At 38.6% G+C, this 20,808-nt stretch overlaps 1 protein-coding gene across 1 annotated transcript in view; it reads left to right on the top strand.

The window, feature by feature from the left end:
* Positions 1–20,808, top strand: part of LOC119787294 (ras-related protein Rab-26) — a 129,391-nt gene that overhangs the window by 80,446 nt on the left and 28,137 nt on the right. Inside the window, exon 5 of the mRNA XM_038291073.1 lies at positions 1,186–1,238. Coding sequence (XP_038147001.1) covers positions 1,186–1,238 — 53 coding nt within the window. The remainder of the gene's footprint in view (positions 1–1,185; positions 1,239–20,808) is intronic.

The following is a 20,808-nucleotide window of genomic DNA, read 5'->3' as shown; positions in this document are numbered from 1 at the left end:
GGAGTGGGGCTTGAACCCAGAACCTTTGAGACCTAAGCACAATATTCTAACCACTAGGCCACCACTCCCAATAACTAGTTTTAAAAAATGGTTTAACCCGATTGTGGGGATATTTTGGTATGGCACCGCAAAATCACTTGGACGAGACTGAACAATATGAATAAAAAAAATATACATGTCAAAAAAAACAGCTGAGAGGAGCAGAAGTTACAGATATGTTTGATTACAGTGATTGCCTCACAAGGTAACATAATTTTTTGTCTAGGCCTGTTACAAGAGTTAATTGTCATTAAATGATTCTGCTGAAGCATGGCTTTAAAGCAATGTTCTGCTTTCATTTACTAATTTTTATAGATATTTTTTTCATTAAAAGAGGGTACCAACAATTTTGTCTACATGTGTATATGTCTTCACTTCTGTATGGATTTTACTCTTAATCTTTACCTGTAATAAGTTATATTCTTCGATCTGCATGATGGATATAAATACGTATAAAGAGTTTCATATTTGCAGTAAATTGGAACAGAACAAGTACTGACTTTCTATGTGTGGGTTATTCCTTTGTGATCTATTGTTTATGTCCCAAGGAGGGTCTGTACTTGGAAAGTTAAAAGTGCAAATGGAGATCTCTATTTGTCAAATATATTGTTAATCGTTTGGTGCCAAAATCATAATTGTAATATAAATTAGATTAGCTACAGAGTGATGGTGAACATTTATTGCAAGTCATTTTACAGACGATTCTGAGATGCTTACTTGAATTAAGGATGTCCTAGTGAACAGCCAAACTGTTATGAAGTCCACGTCATTCAGCTTCAAAATATATTCAATGTAAGCGAATCAAAATCCTCTTTGAAATTTTTTTGGGAATTTAAAACTTATTGGTACATCTTATTCACTGCATGAAATATAAAACAAGCCTGAAACTGACAACTCATAAGTTGAGTTAATAAATTAAACCCAAGTTTATATTTCTCATTACCATGTGTTGTTTTATCTTTGTTCTTGAAATGTGGTATTAAAAATATGATCTATGATCTTTTTTTTTTTTTTTTTTTGCTTGTCACCATCTGGCAGGAAATAAAACTAACTGTAACTTGACCAAACTTTGTCTGAAGGGTTTGTTGGATTACTTCTGATGAAATTAAACAAAGTCTAAACATCTATTTTTCTCTCCCCTGCTAGCTCTGCTGCTTCTCTATGATGTCACCAACAGAGCATCCTTTGACAACATCAGAGTAAGATTAAACACCTTCAAAGATGTTTCTTCTTCTTTCTTTCTGTCCAGTACTGCAGTGTTCATTGCACTCTTTGAGATGGGTTTCACAATATCATTACATTATGCTGCATGTGCAAAGCCCCTTTTTAAAATCAAGATTGTTTACTTTATCTTTCACTGACACAGCCTTGTTTGTGAGGCATTTGAATTCTTCAGAACATCATGTCTCTAACATTAGTCCTTTTTTCGCATTTCTAACATCTCTTTATATATGTAAGAGTTTTTCAAAGCTGCAAACAAGCTGAAACTCATTGCGGGGATGAGATAATGAACGAGGCCACGGAGTGGGGATCAGAACAGTGGCAGCAAATAAGGGAGGTTGTGAAACTGAGCCGCTTGGGTGTGCAGATAAGAGCACACAGTGTCCCCTAATAGATGGATCTCTTTGTAGTCTGTTTCTCTGTGGTGTCTGATGTCTACCCCTCTGTAATTTTTCAGCCTTCTCCTGTTCCATTTGGTGTAGCTCTTCTCTTTTAGGTGCATTCCCCTCCTTTGATGAACACTTAACAAAGATGAGAGCAATGGGAGTCTCTTGCATGTAAATGATATCGATGCGTTTGTGTGTCTAGAACTATAGCTGTGCAACTTCAGTGTACATACACAATGTGCACACCTGGAGCTTTTTATGTCATATATTTACTAATGATAACTAGGGATGCACGATATAATCGGCCCCCTATCGGTATCGGCCTCAAAACTGAATATCGGACATCGGCCACCCCACCGATATTTAACCCGATATTTGATCAGCTTCTGAGTTTCTAAAGTCTAAAAAAAAAAAAAAACTACTTCTTCTTCTTCCTCAAAAACTTCTTTTTTACAGACTTAAAAACTTCTAAAGACGAGGGAAAAAATATTGATACATTAAAATATCACAATATCTTCATATGCTGATATATTGCCATTTAAAAACACCATATCAATCTCTTTTACTAATGAAATATTGCTATATGTCATCGTTATGCTACGAAATCCCCCGAAAATTCACGAAATTTTGCCCATATTTTTATATGTTGATATATTGACGCGGTATTGATCTATTTTACTAACAAAATCTCACAAGAATTTGCAAAATATCACGAGAGTTTGTAAAAGAACGATGAAATTTCACGAGATTTTGAAAGTTAAATAGATCGATACTGCGTTTTTAAAAATCAATTTGATATAGCATATGAAAATATATTTGAGTATATTATTTTTCAAAGTGTCAGAAATGGATAACAAAACTGCTATTTTCAATGACTACTTATTTTTTTCCAGGTTTAACATCAGTATCGGTTATCGGCTACATGAGTTTCAAAATATTGGCATATCGGATATCGGCCAAAATCTCAATATCGTGCACCCCTAATGATAACTAAAGAATTTAGTTTGGCAGTTTCTCAATATGTGTACTTGTGCGCTCTCGTGTACTCGTGAAATGTCATCAACCTCAGCCCTAGTACTTTTCCAATTCCCAAGAACAACAGACCGAGAACAGACAAGTCCCCAGATTTTGTTCTCGCCCCCTCCCTATTTACCCAGTATGCATCAGAGCAGACTTGTCCATTCTTGAGATTGACAGCTGTCCCAGCATGCACTGCTGCGACAGCAGCTTTCAATGGAACGCTCTATTGAAAGTTAAAAGTTCTCTTTTCTGTTGCTGTTGTTCAATAAATGTAAGTTTTAAGATCATTTGAGGCGAGAACATTATACTTTAAAGCGTCACTATATGGTCCATTTACCAATTTAATGCGTAATAAAAAAAAAAAAAAAAAAGTCCAAAGTTGAGAGGACATCGGCAGCCTGTCTGCAGCAACCCCCTCTCGGCATAGCCATGTTTGGAATAAAGAAAATCAACAACCAGTAAAGGTCCGGAGACATTTTTAATTATAATCTGTTACTTAAAAAACTTTTTAGAACTGTAAATATACAGTCAATTGTTTTCCTTATTTTTTTTTTATGTATTTATTACTGTTTTTTAAGGCTGCACTTTAAAAAATGAAATTGTCTAGAGCTGTTCTAAACAAAATTCGTGTACACAAAATGACAAAATAAATCCAAGCACTTTAAACAGAATTTAACACTGAAATAAAATGAGGTGTTTATGCATCCATATTATGCATTGACTTTTTAAATAAAAAAATATGGAAAAAAAAGTGAAGTTTTTTCCATGATTAAATCTAAAGTGTTTTTTAGATAGAGAACAACAATCTTTTGGTATAAAGACAATTTCCTGATTCACGTATTTTATAAAACATCTCAACTGACAATTATTTATTTTTTATTTCTTTCTTTTTTCTGGCTTAATGAGAGCAGTGGGCTTTACGTTGCCCTGCAAGGCTTTAAAGCTGTTCATGGTGGAGAATCCTGCTTCACAGCAGCAGGTTGAGCCAAACATACTCAAAATGTGCAGGGTCATCTTTGAGCACCATTTCACTTTTCTTTCACCAGTTCACCACAGTTCTTCCAGAAGTCCACAGTTTCTCTGCTCTCTTTTCCTCATCGTCTTCTCCTTCTTTCCCATCGCCCGGGTTCCCACAGGTTTGCCTGCTGTGTTTAAACGTAGCTAGCAGCCGCAACCCATACTGACAGCAGCTCATTGGCTAATTTGTATCACGTGTTTCCTGGTCCCGGATGCTCAGGAGGGCTTTACCATGTTAACAGGAGAAGTGGCACAAATGAAGTTAGACACTGTAGTTGGACAACGTGGTAATTTCTAAATGTTTTAAATCAGGTTGGGTCCAGATTAGTCAGCAGGTGGGTCCGGATCTGGACCGCGGTCCGCTAATCCTTGAACTCTGGTCTAAACTATTGTAATGTATGTTTAGGTTTGCTTTGAAAGCTAAATCTCATGAGTACTTTTTATTGTCAAAAGGTTTAATAAAAGTTTGCTCTAATTTATTCACATCCATTGATCTATTTGCTCTGACTAGATTTACTGTTTCTGCATTTCACTAATGCCTTGGCGTGTTCAGGGTGATGTGAAGTGTTAGCCTCAATTTAGAATTAGGGATGGACAATAAGTTAATATCAATATATCAAGGGCGGAGCTAGATTGGGGGCCAGGGGTGGCCATGGCAACCCTCAGCCAATCATTTGCCACCCATCTGGGCACCCCTACCATAACTATGTATACAAGGCTGTGAGTAATTCTTTTTTGCTGTAGTTTTTCATGCAAAAATGGCTCACAAATAAAAATGTTTAACTGTGATAGTCAAGGCTGCCAAGTATTGCTGCAGAAACCAGAAGACACTTGAAGAGGAAATATTCCACTAAACCAAGGATTTAACTCTAGGAGTAGAAACAAAGCATGTGAGGCAAAACGTAAGCATGCTTACTTTGCTCTGTTAATCCAGGTTCATTTAAATTTATCAACGCTGCTTGAGTTTTGATTTGTGTCACTTGAGTAGACAAATCCTTTAAATCCCTCATGTCATGGTTAGCAGAGATACATCTTTTCCTTGAGTTCTTGAGTCTGTGGCCCTTATAACATCCAAATGTGAGACATAAACTCTTCTTCACATAGAGCTTTTTGCATATTTTCCATTATCAGGCAGTCATTTTTATTAGAACATTAACTGTACCAATGCCCGGAGCAGATGCAAGCACAGTGGGAGGCTGATGAGCAGTAAGTGTGTGTAATTTGGGGGGGGTCTCCTGTCTTGGCAACAGAGTGAGGACCATTTCAATAATTCACGATTAATAAGAACTGTTTGTACCAAAGTGAGAATATTTTACTGGTCCATCATTTTGCTAAGGTCTGTATTGAGCTTTGGTTAATTATGTCAGGATTTGTTAGTGGATAGACTGACCCAAAGCAGAGGCAGGAAGGCAGAGGTGAATTTCCAGTAGATTTAATGATGATTAAAAAAAAAAAGGTTATCCAAAAATCCAAGATTAAAACCAAAATCCAAATAAACAGGGAAACAGGAATCCAAAAATCAAAAAGTAAACAAAGACCAAACTAACATGAAACAAGGTGTCTAAAGATCAAAAATATGAAAACACAAGTCTAAACGTACCAAAGAACCATGGAGACATCAGGGGAATCAAAATCTCAAGGAGGGAGGCTCACAGAGACGAGTAGGAGGAAGTATGACAAAGTTAGATGAGGACCCAGCAAAGAGGAACTGAACAGCAAGAGTATTTATAGGAGAGAGAAACAAAGAGGGGGCTAATGAGCAAACTGACTCTAATGTACTTATCTTCTTGCTCAGTTGTGCAACACAGCCTCCCACTTCTTTTTCTACTCTGGTTAGAGCCTGTTTGTGCTGTCCTCTGAAGGGAGTAGTACACACTGTTATAGGAAATCTTCAATTTCTTAGCAATTTCTCGCATGGGATAGCCTTCCTTACGAAGAAGAAGAATAGACTGTCAAGTTTCAGATGAAAGTTCTCTTTTTCTGGCCATTTTGAGCGTTTAATTGACCCCACAAATGTGATGTTCTAGAAACTCAATCTGCTCAAAGGAAGGTCAGTTTTGTAGCTTCTGTAACGAGTTAAACTGTTTTCAGATGTGTGAACATGATTGTAGAAGGGTTTTCTAATCATCAATTAGCCTTCTGAGCCAATGAGCAAACACATTGTACCATTAGAACACTGGAGTGATAGTTGCTGGAAATGGGCCTCTATACACCAATGTAGATATTGCACCAAAAAACAGACATTTGCAGCTAGAATAGTCATTTACCAGATTAGCAATGTATAGAGTGTATTTATTTAAAGTTAAAACTAGTTTAAAGTTATCTGCATTGAAAAGTACAGTGCTTTTCCTTAAAAAATAAGGACATTTCAATGTAACCCCAAACTTTTGAACAGTATTGTGTGTGTATATATATATATATATATACACTATATTGCCAAAAGTATTTGCTCACCTGCCTTGACTCAGATATGAGCTTAAGTGACATCCCGTTCCTAATCCATAGGGTTCAATATGACGTCGGTCCACCCTTTGCAGCTAGAACAGCTTCAACTCTTCTGGGAAGGCTGTCCACAAGGTTTAGGAGTGTGTTTATGGGAATTTTTGACCATTCTTCCAGAAGCGCATTTGTGAGGTCGCACACTGATGTTGGACGAGAAGGCCTGGCTCTCAGTCTCCGCTCTAATTCATCCCAAAGGTGTTCTATCGGGTTGAGGTCAGGACTCTGTGCAGGCCAGTCAAGTTCATCCACACCAGACTCTGTCATCCATGTCTTTATGGACCTTGCTTTGTGCACTGGTGCACAGTCATGTTGGAAGAGGAAGGGGCCAGCTCCAAACTGTTCCCACAAAGTTGGGAGCATGGAATTGTCCAAAATGTCTTGGTATGCTGAAGCATTCAGAGTTCCTTTCACTGGAACTAAGGGGCCAAGCCCAGCTCCTGAAAAACAACCCCACACCATAATCCCCCCTCCACCAAACTTTACACTTGGCACAATGCAGTCAGACAAGTACCGTTCTCCTGGCAACCGCCAAACCCAGACCCGTCCATCAGATTGCCAGATGGAGAAGCGCGATTCGTCACTCCAGAGAACGCGTCTCCACTGCTCTAGAGTCCAGTGGCGGCGTGCTTTACACCACCGCATCCGACGCTTTGCATTGCACTTGGTGATGTATGGCTTGGATGCAGCTGCTCGACCATGGAAACCCATTCCATGAAGCTCTCTGCGCACTGTTCTTGAGCTAATCTGAAGGCCACATGAAGTTTGGAGGTCTGTAGTGATTGACTCTGCAGAAAGTTGGCGACCTCTTCGCACTATGCGCGTCAGCATCCGCTGACCCCGCTCCGTCAGTTTACGTGGCCTACCACTTCGTGGCTGAGTTGCTGTCGTTCCCAAACACTTCCATTTTCTTATAATACAGCTGACAGTTGACTGTGGAATATTTAGGAGCGAGGAAATTTCACGACTGGATTTGTTGCACAGGTGGCATCCTATCACAGTTCCACGCTGGAATTCACTGAGCTCCTGAGAGCGACCCATTCTTTCACAAATGTTTGTAAAAACAGTCTGCATGCCTAGGTGCTTGAATTTATACACCTGTGGCCATGGAAGTGATTGGAACACCTGATTCCAATAATTTGGATGGGTGAGCAAATACTTTTGGCAATATAGTGTATATATATATATATATATATATATATATATATATATATATATATATATATATATATATATATATATATATATACACGTTTTGACAGAGCTTCTCATTCAAAGAGTTTTCTTTATTTACATGACAGTGTAGATTCACACTGTCTGAGGATGAAGAGAGCACATCTAGTTAGTCACAGTCAGAGAAAGAGGACTACACTGCAAAACAGGTGATCTCCCACAGCTATATACAAAGGTTTTGATGGCAGCAGCACAGCTGATATTTCTCTCCAGGATGGTGTTGGAGCCAAACAGATGAGGCAAAGCTCCTATGAGAAATCTGAGACAAGTATGATTTGAAACAGCCCAGTGCTGCTCCTCTAATTCCTATAGAACATTCAAACATTCCTTAAAGAATTTAACTAACAGGCTCTTAGCTCCAGCCTGATCCTCCAGGTTCAGCGATGGTTGTGGCTGGTAGTCAAATCAGTTTTGAGCAGATTAGAAGCAGCACAGTCTATAATTCCTTTATTTATTTATTATTTGGACTTGTCTCAATTATAACCTCCTATCATACCGTAACCCTCATCAAGTCCCTGACAGAGCTTCTTAGCTTGTAAGCACAATTAGCAGACAGTCTCTGCCTCATCTCTGATTGCAGGGATGAAAAAAGCCAGTCCAGTACCAGAGACCTTTTATGCGTTAATATTATAGCTATTGTTTTTTTTGTTTGTTTGTTTGTTTTTTTCTTGTAATAAACTCCTCTGGACGGGCAAGTATGTCATGAGGAATATCCCAAAAAGCAACTTGTGATGAGTAAAAGGTCAGAAGAAAGAAAATGAACCATCATATGGAGCTTTTCCCCCATTGTGCCTTCTCAAAGAGGGCATGTTCATCACAAATAGGAAGTTGACAACACCCAAAAACACAATAAAAACTTGTTCAGATACCAGAGATTAGTGTAAAAGTACTTTGTAGTTGCAGTTCCTCTAATAAATATTCCCGAATAATTCAGCAGTTGGAGGAGAAAAAAAGTTGAATAAAGTGGATTTCAGAGAAGTCTTTTTTTTATTGGTGTCTACAGAGCTTTGCAAGGCCACTGCATCCATTGTGTCCCCTCACTCAAGGCTATCTCCTATAGTGTGAATCCATTAGCAGCTGAGACTCGAGGTGAAGGCTAGAGAGCAGCTAAATGATGGAGAGATAAAGACACGGGGCTCAGTGCTGTCCATCTCCCACTGTGTCATTCTGACACCCATGCTGTCCTTCCCTTTTTCACTCTCTTCTTTGCTTTTGCAAACAAGCCCTGCCAAGGCTTATGTTTGTCTTTCTTTGCTGCTTATCTTATCAGTTATAGTTTTCAGCCAACAAGTCCAAGTGCTTTACATAATGAAACATATGCAAGTACATTGCAGTAAAATAGTATAAAAAATAAAGAGAAGTTGGTGAGCTTTCTGTTAATTGTTTAGACTGAACTGTCAAAGTCAACAGATGTCTGTTTTGGCCTTAAGACATTTCTTTAAATAAGCTCACAAGGTTAGGTAAATAATTAAATTTTTTCTATGTTATTAAAAATTATTGTAAGTTGTTTAGACGAACAGTTTATGCTTTATATAGGTTTTTATTGAAAAACATTATTGGTAAATTCTACTTATGATTCTGATCAATTCCAGTTTGCCGGTTTTACTAGGAAAACAAAGATCAACATGCAAGAGGTAGTATGGAACATTGTTAAATGCCATCCACTCTAAATTGTGGGGCATGAACGTCATAAGTTTCATCATAGTACACTTCATTATGATAATTTGGATATTGCAGATTTTTCTGTAATACTCTACTAGGGAGCTTGAAGCGCTTAATTTGTTTATATGTGTCTATGCATTGAGATGGTGTATTTTCTATTATTTCCACTTTCACCACATGTTCATGAAGAAAATTAATACAGTATTCATGTCCTGAAGAATTACCAACCACTTCTTCCCCACAAGTCAACCCCCCCTTGATGAACACAGTGTGGAGCCACAGTGCATCAGCTCTGAATGTAAGCTTACTAAGGACAGTTTTGCTACACTAAATATGCCAGTCAACTTACAGGTGAAACGAGAAATCCAATTTGCTGGCCAACACAATTGGTTCACTGCTCACACCTCACTACAAAACCCCAGCAAGCATTCCATATCCGGTTGAGCCATTTGCCCAGTACATGGCAAGATGAGATCTAATCCCTTTGGGCCATTACCAGTTTGATCATAAGCCAGAATTATGGTACTTGCAGCAGTTGAAGTTCACCTAACTCTCATGAGGGATCTAGATCTCATTAAAAAAAATGGTTTATAAAGGAAATAATTGATCAAGTAAAATGCACATGCTCAGTACATGTCAACAATCTCACATTAGCCGCATACAAAGCATTGAAGAGACATAATGGAAAAGTCGCTCTACCAACGATTGGGCATATAAAGGTATCTACTACAAAAGATTCAAAGTGCCAAGGAAGATTCCTAGCTCCCTAGCCTACAGTATGTGGACTATTCTCAAGGAATTTGCCTAATTGTAGAAAAGTTCCCACATTGACTTCAAGAAAGGTGGATGTTTCATGTATAATGATCTCCATATAAAGAGGAAAATCAAGGCTCTTTCACACCCTTAAGTGTTTCTGCAAAAATAATGTGCAAAGGGACACAATGATCCAAGATTCCGCCAACAAAACAACAAAACACACTCAAAACTGCATTCAAAGAACTTTAATGCAAACCTATTGCTGTACACAAATCTAATATTTCCCACACAGTCAATGTAACAACAAGCTGCACACGTGTGTGGTCTAGGTCAGTGGGGTCACTAATGTCTAAGATGTGTTGTGTTGGTGTAGTCCTACAATAAAGCAATCAAAGTTTTCAAATAAGTTGCTAGATAGGTCGATGGTTATCCCTCTACCCCCACTATTTAAGTGACAGGACATTCCCAACAACAGAAGTGAAGCCTAACCTCTAGCACAGTGCTACATCAGCCACATCTTAAATCCATAGCAAAATATCTCCCAGAACTAGATCCTAAAACTGAAATACTCGTACTATTAGGGTGAGATGTGTTTCGTATGCACAGGGTCAGACAGAGGTTTATGGCCCTCATAACGCAATATTCACCCAAATTTTAGATCTAGGATGGGTTGTAGTCGGGGAGGTTTGTCTGGGTTATCTGCAGAGGCCAACATTCAGAATTTTCAAAATGGTACTTCTGGAAAACGCTCACCCTACAGTTTTTGAGCCATGGCACAGCCTTCTCCAACTCAAGTAAATGTCACACAGAAATAGACTGAGTCAAGGACTTAAGCAATTTCGGGGACAAACTCAATACAAGAACCCATTTTTATGAAAATAGGGAACAGTTCTATGTACATGGGTCAGGACAAAGTTGGGTCGCCCCACATCTGTTCAAAAGAACCCTGCTGATGAATGCCAGACAAGCTCTAGTTAGCCAGTGCTAACTAGATTCTCATCCTTAAAATGAAGTCTAAACAGTAAACCAAAAATGTAGGAGTAATATGTGGAACACATCTTCCCTAACGGCCACACTGAGGTGGCACCCTTACTGAAAGAGCAAGAGGAGTACGGGTGTCTTCCAACATTCGCAGTTTACCAGCCACAAAAGCCCAGTCAGATCAGAGTTGTTTTTGACTGTAGTGTCCATTCCTGTAGTTTCTCAGTTAACAATGTCCTCAATACTCCTTGGATTTATTCTCTGCTTCCAGAATTAAAGTGTTGCAATCATGGCAGATATACAGCAATTGTGTCACTGTTTTTTGGTGCACAAGGACCATCGTAACTTCCTCCGTTTTCTCTAACATTGATTAAATAATTCAACTAAGAGGTTATCGACTATCCCATGAAATTCCATGTATTTGGCAACTCACCATCTCCTGCTGTTGCTGTTTACGGACTTTACAAGGCCATCAGAGCAGGTGCTAAGGTCTCCGGTGGTGATACAATTAGGTTCTTGGAGAGTCAGAAATTGCCGACTTTGAAAAAGAGTCTGGTAAAATCTCGTTTACACAATCAGATCTCCCTCTTACTCGCTCATCTGTTGCAAGTAGCAAGGAAAAAGAAATTAAATCCTAATGGCGGCTTGACCTCCGGAGTACCAAATAACTTCTCTTTTTAGTTATGTAGGCCTTGATGTCTTCAAGCCCTGGATAATCAGGCGTACCAAAGGCGGAGAAGCTGAAAGTAAGAGAGACCCTTTTTTCAATCCCCATCATTGCACAGAAATCTTGTATTCTACCCCCAACTGCAGACTTTCTAAATAAAGACCTTTATACCAAACAATGGAGGAAAGTCTAAGCTATTCCTGACCGGTTTTAGACACATTGGAGGTGAGAGTATTTGCCCTGATTACAAGAAAGGCAGAAACTGACTGCATCACGTACAAACCTCCAAGTTGGTGACAAAGTTCTGTAAAAGGACAACCAGGTTGTACATAAAAGCTGGCCCATGGCAAGAGTGAATGCCACGTTCTCAGTGTTGGGATTTTATGTTCAATGCTCACCCAGGGACTCCAATTAATGTTGTGATTAGGGCTGGGCAATAATTCAATAACGATATATATCGATCGATAGACGTGTGGCGCAATAGAAAAAAAGAGAGTAGATAAAAGTTCGATAAAAAAGAAACGCAGTTTTCCTTCCTTCTCATTGTAGCCTAGCATGTAGGTTTATGCTAGTCACTGCTTCCTCCCAACCAATCGCAATCGTGGACCCAGGCACGCCATCACTAAGCGCCGCCCTCTCAAACCACAACACAGAGCACATGAAGATGTCGCAGCAAGGAGAGTCGGAGGAAATTGTTTCAAAGAAGGGTTTTTGTAGTTCGGCAGTCTGGCAGTATTTCGGTCATGGCAAGTCGGACAAAAAACAAACCACAGTCATCTGTAAAATGTGTAGGGAACCAGTGAAAACGAAGTCTGATAACACAAGCAACTTTTTTCTTTTTTTTTATCATCTCAGCCGCTCACAGCCGCTGGAGTACGAGCTGTGTAGGCCCCGGCGCGGCTCTCCTCCGAGGAATCTTCGGGAAAATATATATATATATTCAGTTCTGGGCAGTTTCCCACGTAGTTCTAACAATTGAGAGAAAAATGCTGAGGGGCCAGCAACTTCAAATTAATAACTCAGGTTAAAGCAGGAAACTGAGAATGGGGACAGCGGCGACGGCGGTGGGCGGTTGTTATATTTATTTTGGTCACTTTTCTGGTCACTTTAGTTTATTCTTTGTTAGTATTTCATAACATAACCCAGGTCTCTTAAGTTATTTTTCTTTAAAATAATTCTGTTATGGTTAAAAAAGTTGGTTAAATAAATATTTAATTCGAAGTCTGTGTTTGTGTTTTTTATTAAAATTAAATCATTTAGCAATATTATAAAAAAGTCCAGGCAGAGCTGCACATAAAATATGGTTTCAAATCTTTTCAATAATTATCGATATCAATCAGTAAGCATTTTTTTTTTATCGATAAGCTTTTTTTCTATATCGCCCAGCCCTAGTTGTGATTTTATATTATATGCCCATCCAAGTTGGATGCCATATTTATGCTGTTAGTAACTGTTATATTCAATTCCCAGCCAGCTTGGAATTTATCTTGCTGATACTTTAAGATGTTTATTGCCCTCCCTGGTAGGGGTGGTAAATATCTTATTTAATCAGATATTATTTCGGTTGTTAAATATTGTTGTATGTATGAACACACGCACAACTAGCTGTGTGTTAGAAAAATAAATGGAAGAGTGATTTGAGCTCTAATCATTTTCAAACAGTTAATTCTGCTGATATATAGAATAAATTCCCTACAACTTCTGTTCAAAATAAGAGTTTATTAACAAAAATCATTCAGCTCCAAGTCAAATATATTTCAGTTAAAAACTCTCAACTAAAACTAGTGAAACTCAACTAAACTAAACCACTATGTACGAAGAGGAAGGGGAAACATGGTTGAAAACCATATTACAGTTTAAGATTAATCTTATTTTTGAAAACCCAAGTTTATCTGGAGGAATTTGGGATGTGATCAATTTAGCTTTTCACTAATTTATAAACTTTGGAATGTTTTCAGACCAATTCACAATGCATATTCATGAGGTGAATAAAGCATTATTTGTCCAAATAATATTTTATTAAATTATTTGCTTAATCAGGAACCAGTAACCTTTAGTTAATGATTCTTTACCCTCTTTGAAATAGCTAGCAGGGAATAGACATGAGGATTCCATTTAATGAGTCTTGGTCATACTTGGTAATCAAAATGTAATGAGCATATGAGGAACACATGAACGCTAATGTTATATCAGTGTTTAAACCCTTTTAGGAAAATAAAGCTTGTCCAAGCTTCAACAGCTCACAACATTTTCCTGTAGCATATCATAGCATGCAGTCCATCCTGTTAGCTTTGTCTTTACTCATCAGTAAACACTTGAATTGATCAACATCATCAAAAGACATATTGTTTGTTCTGTCCCTGATTGTGCCAGACCTGCAAACCTTTTTTGTCCATCTCCGTTTTGAAGGTTGAGTTTCATCCAGCAACAGCAGGAACAGTGTAACTTGCATTATATGGCAGTTTACACAGATAAGTTTGGATATTGTCGCTGATTTTTCTGTAATGTTCTAGTGGGCTTGAAGCACTTATGGTAATTTGTGTACATTTTTTGAGATTGTATATTTTCTATTATTTCAAATTTCACAACATGTTCATCAAGAAAATTAAAGAGGCTGCCACTATAACTCCAGGGCCTTCATTTGGCGGCTCTACCTAAAAAGGACTAAAACTCCTTTTACTTATTTCTGCCGTGATGCCTTCAGGCTATACTAGAGGCGGAGTAGCTGAAGTTTTATCGGTGTCACCAACATCCTTGTTGAGGAATGTTTTATACAATAAAAAAAACAATGTCTGTGGTCACCTTATTATTCCAAATCTACACGTAATTATAAAACAAACATGTTTAGAAAGCGTCACTGATTACTAAATGTGCAAACTGGTGTTTAGAATATTCAAATGTATTTTTGTATACTGGAAGTCCTGTTATCTCTTTAACTAGATCAAATGCCTTCCAGAGTCCTCCTAACGTCTTTATCAAAAAACATTACTTGAAAATCACAGAGGCATCTCTGTGTCTGACTTTTGTAAATGTTGTAAGTTGAACTGTAGCTTTGTAAGTGATTGGTAGGCAAACAATGATCATTTTTAACCTGGATCCAAGGCTGGTTATTTGCATTACGGTGCCAGTAAAACCTCTAACACTGCTTCTTCAGTTAATAAATCACTTCAACAGATGTTTGGATGCAATGGTAGTCATATTTTCCAAGATGCTATAGCTCACAGAGGATGTCAGGAAAGAGATTCAAGAATATATATAATTATACCAACTTGGTCTGTCACAATAATTAATTTTGTGTAACAATTTTTCCCTGGAATGTTTTGGAATACAGATATCATAAATCATTTTAATGCTCCCACATTGCAGCTGTCCCTTTTGGCTTTGAAACCTATTTGATTGAAATGTTTCCAAATTTCAACTGGCATTTATCTGACTTTCTACTCCTCAACAACAAGGGCCATGCTACTCTGCTATGCTATGGTAAGGAAACGATAAAGGGAGGCATAGAGGAGATTGATTTACCAAGGCTAAAATCTTCACGAATCAACTTGATTCAATTTGACATGTGATTTCTTTAATGATTGTTATATTATTTTTCTGCCCTAAACTCGGCTCTTTGTTGCTCAGAACCAATATTTATCATATCTACTTTCTTTAAAAAGAATGTATACAGCAACACTTGAACTTGAATGCTATGTAAAGTTTTGTAAAAAATGATACTGACAACTGCTATCAATAAATGTAATTTATTTCAATTAAACTTTATTATTTACCCATAGGGATGGGAATCAAAAACCGGTTCCTGTTCAGAACCGGTTCCGTATTTTTCGATTCCATGGCATCGTTTGGCAGCTCGCTGAATGATTCTTTTTTCGATTCCCGCAGCACCAGAGCCGAGAGCGCCGGCTCTGGGGAGCACGACTTACGTCACGTTTTTTACGTAAGTTACGCAACTTACGCAAGTTACGCAAGTTACGCAAGTTGGAAGAACTATTCGAGGAGGAAGACAACGTGCTGCGGTCACTTTGTGAATCAAAGCCCCGTCTTTCCTTAGCCCAGAGGGTAGATCAGGAAATCCAGCTCTATAAATGCTTGCCCTCCATCCCCTGCAGGGATAGCGCCACACTGTGGTGGTGGAACAAGCAAGATACGCTGCCCTTGCTATCTGGACTGGCTGAAAACTACCTCTGTGTGCAGGCTTCCTCCACCCCATCTGAGAGGGTGTTCTCCACGGCTGGAGACACCATAAGCGCTGAAAGATCCCGTATCCTTCCAGAAAAAGCAGATATGCTCATCTTTCTGCAAAAGAACTGTTAATTTTCCCTACTACTGTTTTATAATTAGTATTTTTTGTTATTTAAAATAGGTTATTATCCCATCATTTGTTATTAGACATTGTTGGTTATTAAGTTTGTTCTTGTATTCATTTTTCATTTAAACACAGATGTTACTCCAGTTTCACATTTCCTGTGGACATCTTGATCTTTTTGAGTTTGTAAGATTGTGCAATAGTTAAGTAAACAAAGTTGATTCTGATAATCAAACTGTTTGTTCTCCTTTTTCCCCCAAATTGGAATCGAAAAAAGAATTGATTAAGAATCGAATCGTTTCATAGAATCGAAAAGGGAATCGGAATCGTGAAAATCTTTTCAATTCCCAACCCTATTTACCCATGCCCCTATTACCTAGTTTCTTGACAGCACATTTAGCAATGTTATGGTACAGCATGTTAATGTGACATATTTCCATTAGACTGACGGTTAAAAAAAAAAAGAAATGTGGAGTTTGTGTATACCTGGCTCTCATACCATCCTCGTGGAGTCCATGTTTGCATGGTTTGTCCAGACACATTTTCCCAGGCTATGTTGCTGTGCCTGTTCCTGTTCCTTCTTGAACAAAGACTGATGTAGTGGTTCTGCCGCTGGGTTGTTGTCCTCCTACGGCCTCCTCACATTGATATGCCATACTAGATGAGCTGCACTGCCTGCTACACCAGTGTGAAAGCACAACCAACTTTCAAAAGTAATCAAAACATCTCCCTGAAACCATAATGATGAGAAATGGTCTGTGGTGCCCACATACAGAACCATTCCTACCACTAATTTTCACTTGTAGTCTTACATTTGCACAAATTTTCAATCAGTATGTTTTCCTAGGTTGACAGTTTAATTACATGTGATTTCTCACTCACAATGTGAGTTGATTTTATCCAATGAAAGAATAGCCACATGGGGTTCCTTCTGGCCCCTGGAGTAGCTACAGGTATTCATATGTTAATTATAAACTTTTTTAAACTTGCAAGCATTCAGTGGTGCAGCGAGATGAAATTAGTCTCTGACTGAAAGTGCTTCTTTGGGTGACCAGCATATCATGAAGAGGGTGTGCACAATTGTCCAGGAAGGATTTTATCCTGGCCACCATTCTCCTCTCTGACAGCAGTGTCAGAGTCCAGCCCGTATCCAACTATGTGACTGGCCTTGCAGATGAGTTTAAGTCTATTGCCATCCTTCACCTTCAGTGCTGACCAGGAAGAGGAAAGCAGTGGATTCAGTGCAGCCTCCCTTTTTCCTCATTTATATTCTTTGTTTTGTTTAATGATCATGATATGCCTTGAGACTTGCTGACAGTGCAACAAGGATATGTCAAATCAGATCATCAAATATCCTATTCAAACAGTTAATCACATAGTTATTTGTTTAACTATATTTAGAGTTGCATCCTAGAAATAAGCATAATGTGAGATTTTTTTGTCACTCATTCCTGAAACTTAATTTATATGGATTTACTGAATACACATTTGGCTGATCTTTAATAAATTCAAATGAGTGCTAGATTGCACACACTATGAATGAGCATACTGCGGTTGGTCTATAAGATGTGCTGAGCAAAGGTTAAGATGTACAAAGAACTTGATTGTTTAAATTAGCAATTTCAATATGCTGTTCGGAGTTTGGTTGCCATGGAGTTAGAGGTAATAATGATAATGATGATAATGTGCAATTTTATCAGCATATTATGATCATATCATTAACTAGAACTGGGAGCCATAGTTAAGTAATATGTAATTCAAAGGAAGTAATTATCTTTGTGAAATGCTCACTTACCGGCCGTTATTGACTGTTTACCTGTATCGTTTTAAACCAGCTGGTAATATCCAATATGTCTTCACCATCTGTAAAGGTCAATTACTTGGCTTATAAATTAGGCAGTTATTATTACCACATTATTATAACCACAAGGAAAACATTTCTGTCTTGTCATGTATTAACTAAAAGAGGTAGACTTTGCTTTTTTTGTGCAGTTGACGATGCTGTCTAAATAATCAGACTACACAATTAAAACAGAAGGGGTGCTTTATTTATTGAACCTATTACAGTATTTTTGTAAATTATGCAAATGCTAACATTATTTTGGCTGTTGTGATGCACTGAGGAGGGTTTCCATCAGATTAGCAGTAGAAAAAAAATATATAGGAAACGGATGTCTATTAGGGATGGGACAATTTATGAAAACCGTCTGAATCGTTCGGTTCGACTGTCTCGGTTCGATTCGCGTGTGTTTCGTTCGGTTCATGCGCTGCTCCTTTTTCTCATAGGCGAAGCGTTTACACAGTACCGCCAGAAGGTGGCGGTACTGCGACCAAACCAAATACCAGTAGTAAACAAGAAGAAGAAGAAGCGAAGCAGCTTAGCCGGGTGTAGCAGGGAAAAAAATCAGTTGTTGTGGAGAATTGTGTGGGTATGGCGAGAGGGAAAGAACAGGAGTTGGAAGACGCACCAGCAGCACTTTATAGGTCTGCTGTATGGGACCACTTTGCATTTAGAGTGACCTACGATGACGGCGGAAAGAAAGTTGTGGATAAAAGTGCAACAGTGTGCAAGCATTGTGCAACACGTTTTGTTTATGCTAACAGCAAAATGTCATGCTAACCCCGAAATCCCTCATACTCCGTCAGCAACCCCCGCTGCGCTCCAGACCGGCTGCTCAAAGCAAAGCCTACAGCCCCCACTGTGGCTCCCGTCCGCTCCGCTCTGAGTTCCTTGGCGATGGTAGAGAGCATGCGCCAGATGATTAAATTCAAAGCAGCAAAACATACGGAAATGATCCAGGGTTTCCGCGGATCATTAAAAATAATTACAATCCATTATTTTTGGGGGGATTTTTTCATTAATTTCATAAATTTTTATGGGATTTCGGTGTAACAATCAACATATACCGAATCAAACCGAACCGAAAACCGTGACCAGAAACCGTGAATCGAACCGAACCGTGGATTTTGTGAACCGTTCCACCCCTAATGTGTGTAGTAACAGTCAAATCAGTCAAGTTTCGCTTGGTTCAATAATGAACAATTACCAATAAACACAATGCTTTGACTGTATGATCTGGTGAACTGTAAAGTGCCTTGAGATGAAGTGTTAATAAACTTAATTGAACTGAACTTTATTGAATTGTACTGCTTTGGTTCAAAAAGCGTCAAGGTTAGGAAGTTAGTGACGATGTGGGAAACACAACGCTTCTGTTGCCACAGCAACCAATAGTGGCGAGCATAGCTAATAACAGCTAATCTGATGCTCTCTGGGGTTGTATGTGAACATGGAAGTTGTAGGTCTTAACAATAATAATTATTGGAAATAGTTTTAAAAACTGGCAACATAACAATTACTAATACTGAACTGTAAATAAGTAGGCCCTATGTCAAAGTGCAAAAAATAAAAAGATGAAAGTAAGTCTGATCTAATGCTACTTTTAGACCACACGCTGCAGAAGCAGCTAGTTTACACGCAAAGTCAATGGTTGACGCGCATCAGTCTGTAGGGGCAGCGTGTCTGAGCAGCCGAAGCAGAGCCTCATGATCTTCTGAGCATCTGACACATGTGACACGCTTCAGAAGCAGCAGCTGTTGGAGTTTAAAAAAATGAAAATTTGCTGCTCGACATGCCACATCAACCAAACAGAGAAGCTGTTCTGGGAGCTGGCAGGGAGACAAACACAGCACTGCTGATGCAGATTGCTATGATCACTTCTCTGAGAATTTTTTTTAATGCCTAATAAACTTAAAATGTTAAAACCTGCAAACAAAATATGTTTGATTTTATTATTGTGGTGCCTGCAGTTTGGATTATGTACAAGAAAAACGAGTCGCCGTGGACAGTAGCGGAAAACCCTGAAGAGGCAACCGGGCAAGAGGCTGCTGTTGAACGGGATGTCCAAGGACAGAGCTCCGCTGTATGACTCCCTCAGACCGCCGGTGTATTGGGGTACGAGCTGCTCCTACAGCGAAATACTATTTAAAGGCAGGATCGTAATCTTGATAAATTGACTGTACAGATGAAGTTTTCAGCTGGACTTTCTCACCTAAAAACATATTAAAACTATGTTTTACCCACTTATAACAGCAAGTAGAGCAAAGCAGCTCGCTGCCATTGAACACAGGAGCAGCAGACGCATCTGGACACACTTTACTGGACGTCTGACCTTAGTGTGGACAAGCATCAAAAATGAAGAAGCAGAAGCTTCTTTGCTGCTTTCAGTGTTTGTGGTCTGAACTTAGCATTATTCATTAAAATAAGCCCAGCAACTCTCCGATTTTATCCGCCATTGTTACAGGCAAAGAAAGGATAGGGTTGCTCCGCCCAACACATCAGACCGACTTTTTGACTGCGCAGCTAGAGCAGAACTGAACTTGTACAAGAATAAAAATTAAAACAGCGCATTTTTGCTGCTTCTGCTGCGTGCGATCTGAACATAGCATAAAAGATGACATAACCATTAATCTTGGAAAAACAGTCTGGTAATCATTAACCCTCATCTGATGGAGAAGAAGCCACAGTCAGATTTATAGTCCGCTAAAGCCTTAAACAGCTGGATTTATCTCCATCAACTGCTTACCCCACCAACCTTACCCAAACCTTACCCAAATGTTGAAGATGCACACTTTTAGGCAGCCCTGATATTCATTCACAGGATCTTGGATGAATCTCTTCTGATGGCTGTTAATATTTATTTCTTTTTTATAATTACTTCAACGTTTAAATTCAGTTATTTAATTTGTTTGTTTGGTTTGACCTCATATAGGCTGATGTATTTTTCCCCACTGATATTTTTCCTTTATTTCTGACAATCCAAATATGCTCATACTCACTCACCATACCTCTTTATCATTTGACATTTTACCAATGCCTGCTTTTTGGTGATAATGACTGTAGAAATTGTTGTGAGAAGGCATCTTACTTTAAAAAAAAACAGCAACTATAAGGACGATAAGATTTGATTAATTGCTTTGCATGAAGTTCATTTGCATATCCTTCACCAGTAATTTCATGA

This window comes from Cyprinodon tularosa, unplaced genomic scaffold (genome assembly GCF_016077235.1).
Source record: "Cyprinodon tularosa strain WSP-4 unplaced genomic scaffold, ASM1607723v1 ctg292, whole genome shotgun sequence".
Lineage (NCBI taxonomy): Eukaryota > Metazoa > Chordata > Actinopteri > Cyprinodontiformes > Cyprinodontidae > Cyprinodon > Cyprinodon tularosa.
The sequence above is the reverse complement of the archived record's forward strand: the minus strand, read 5'-3'. Positions and strand labels throughout refer to the sequence as shown.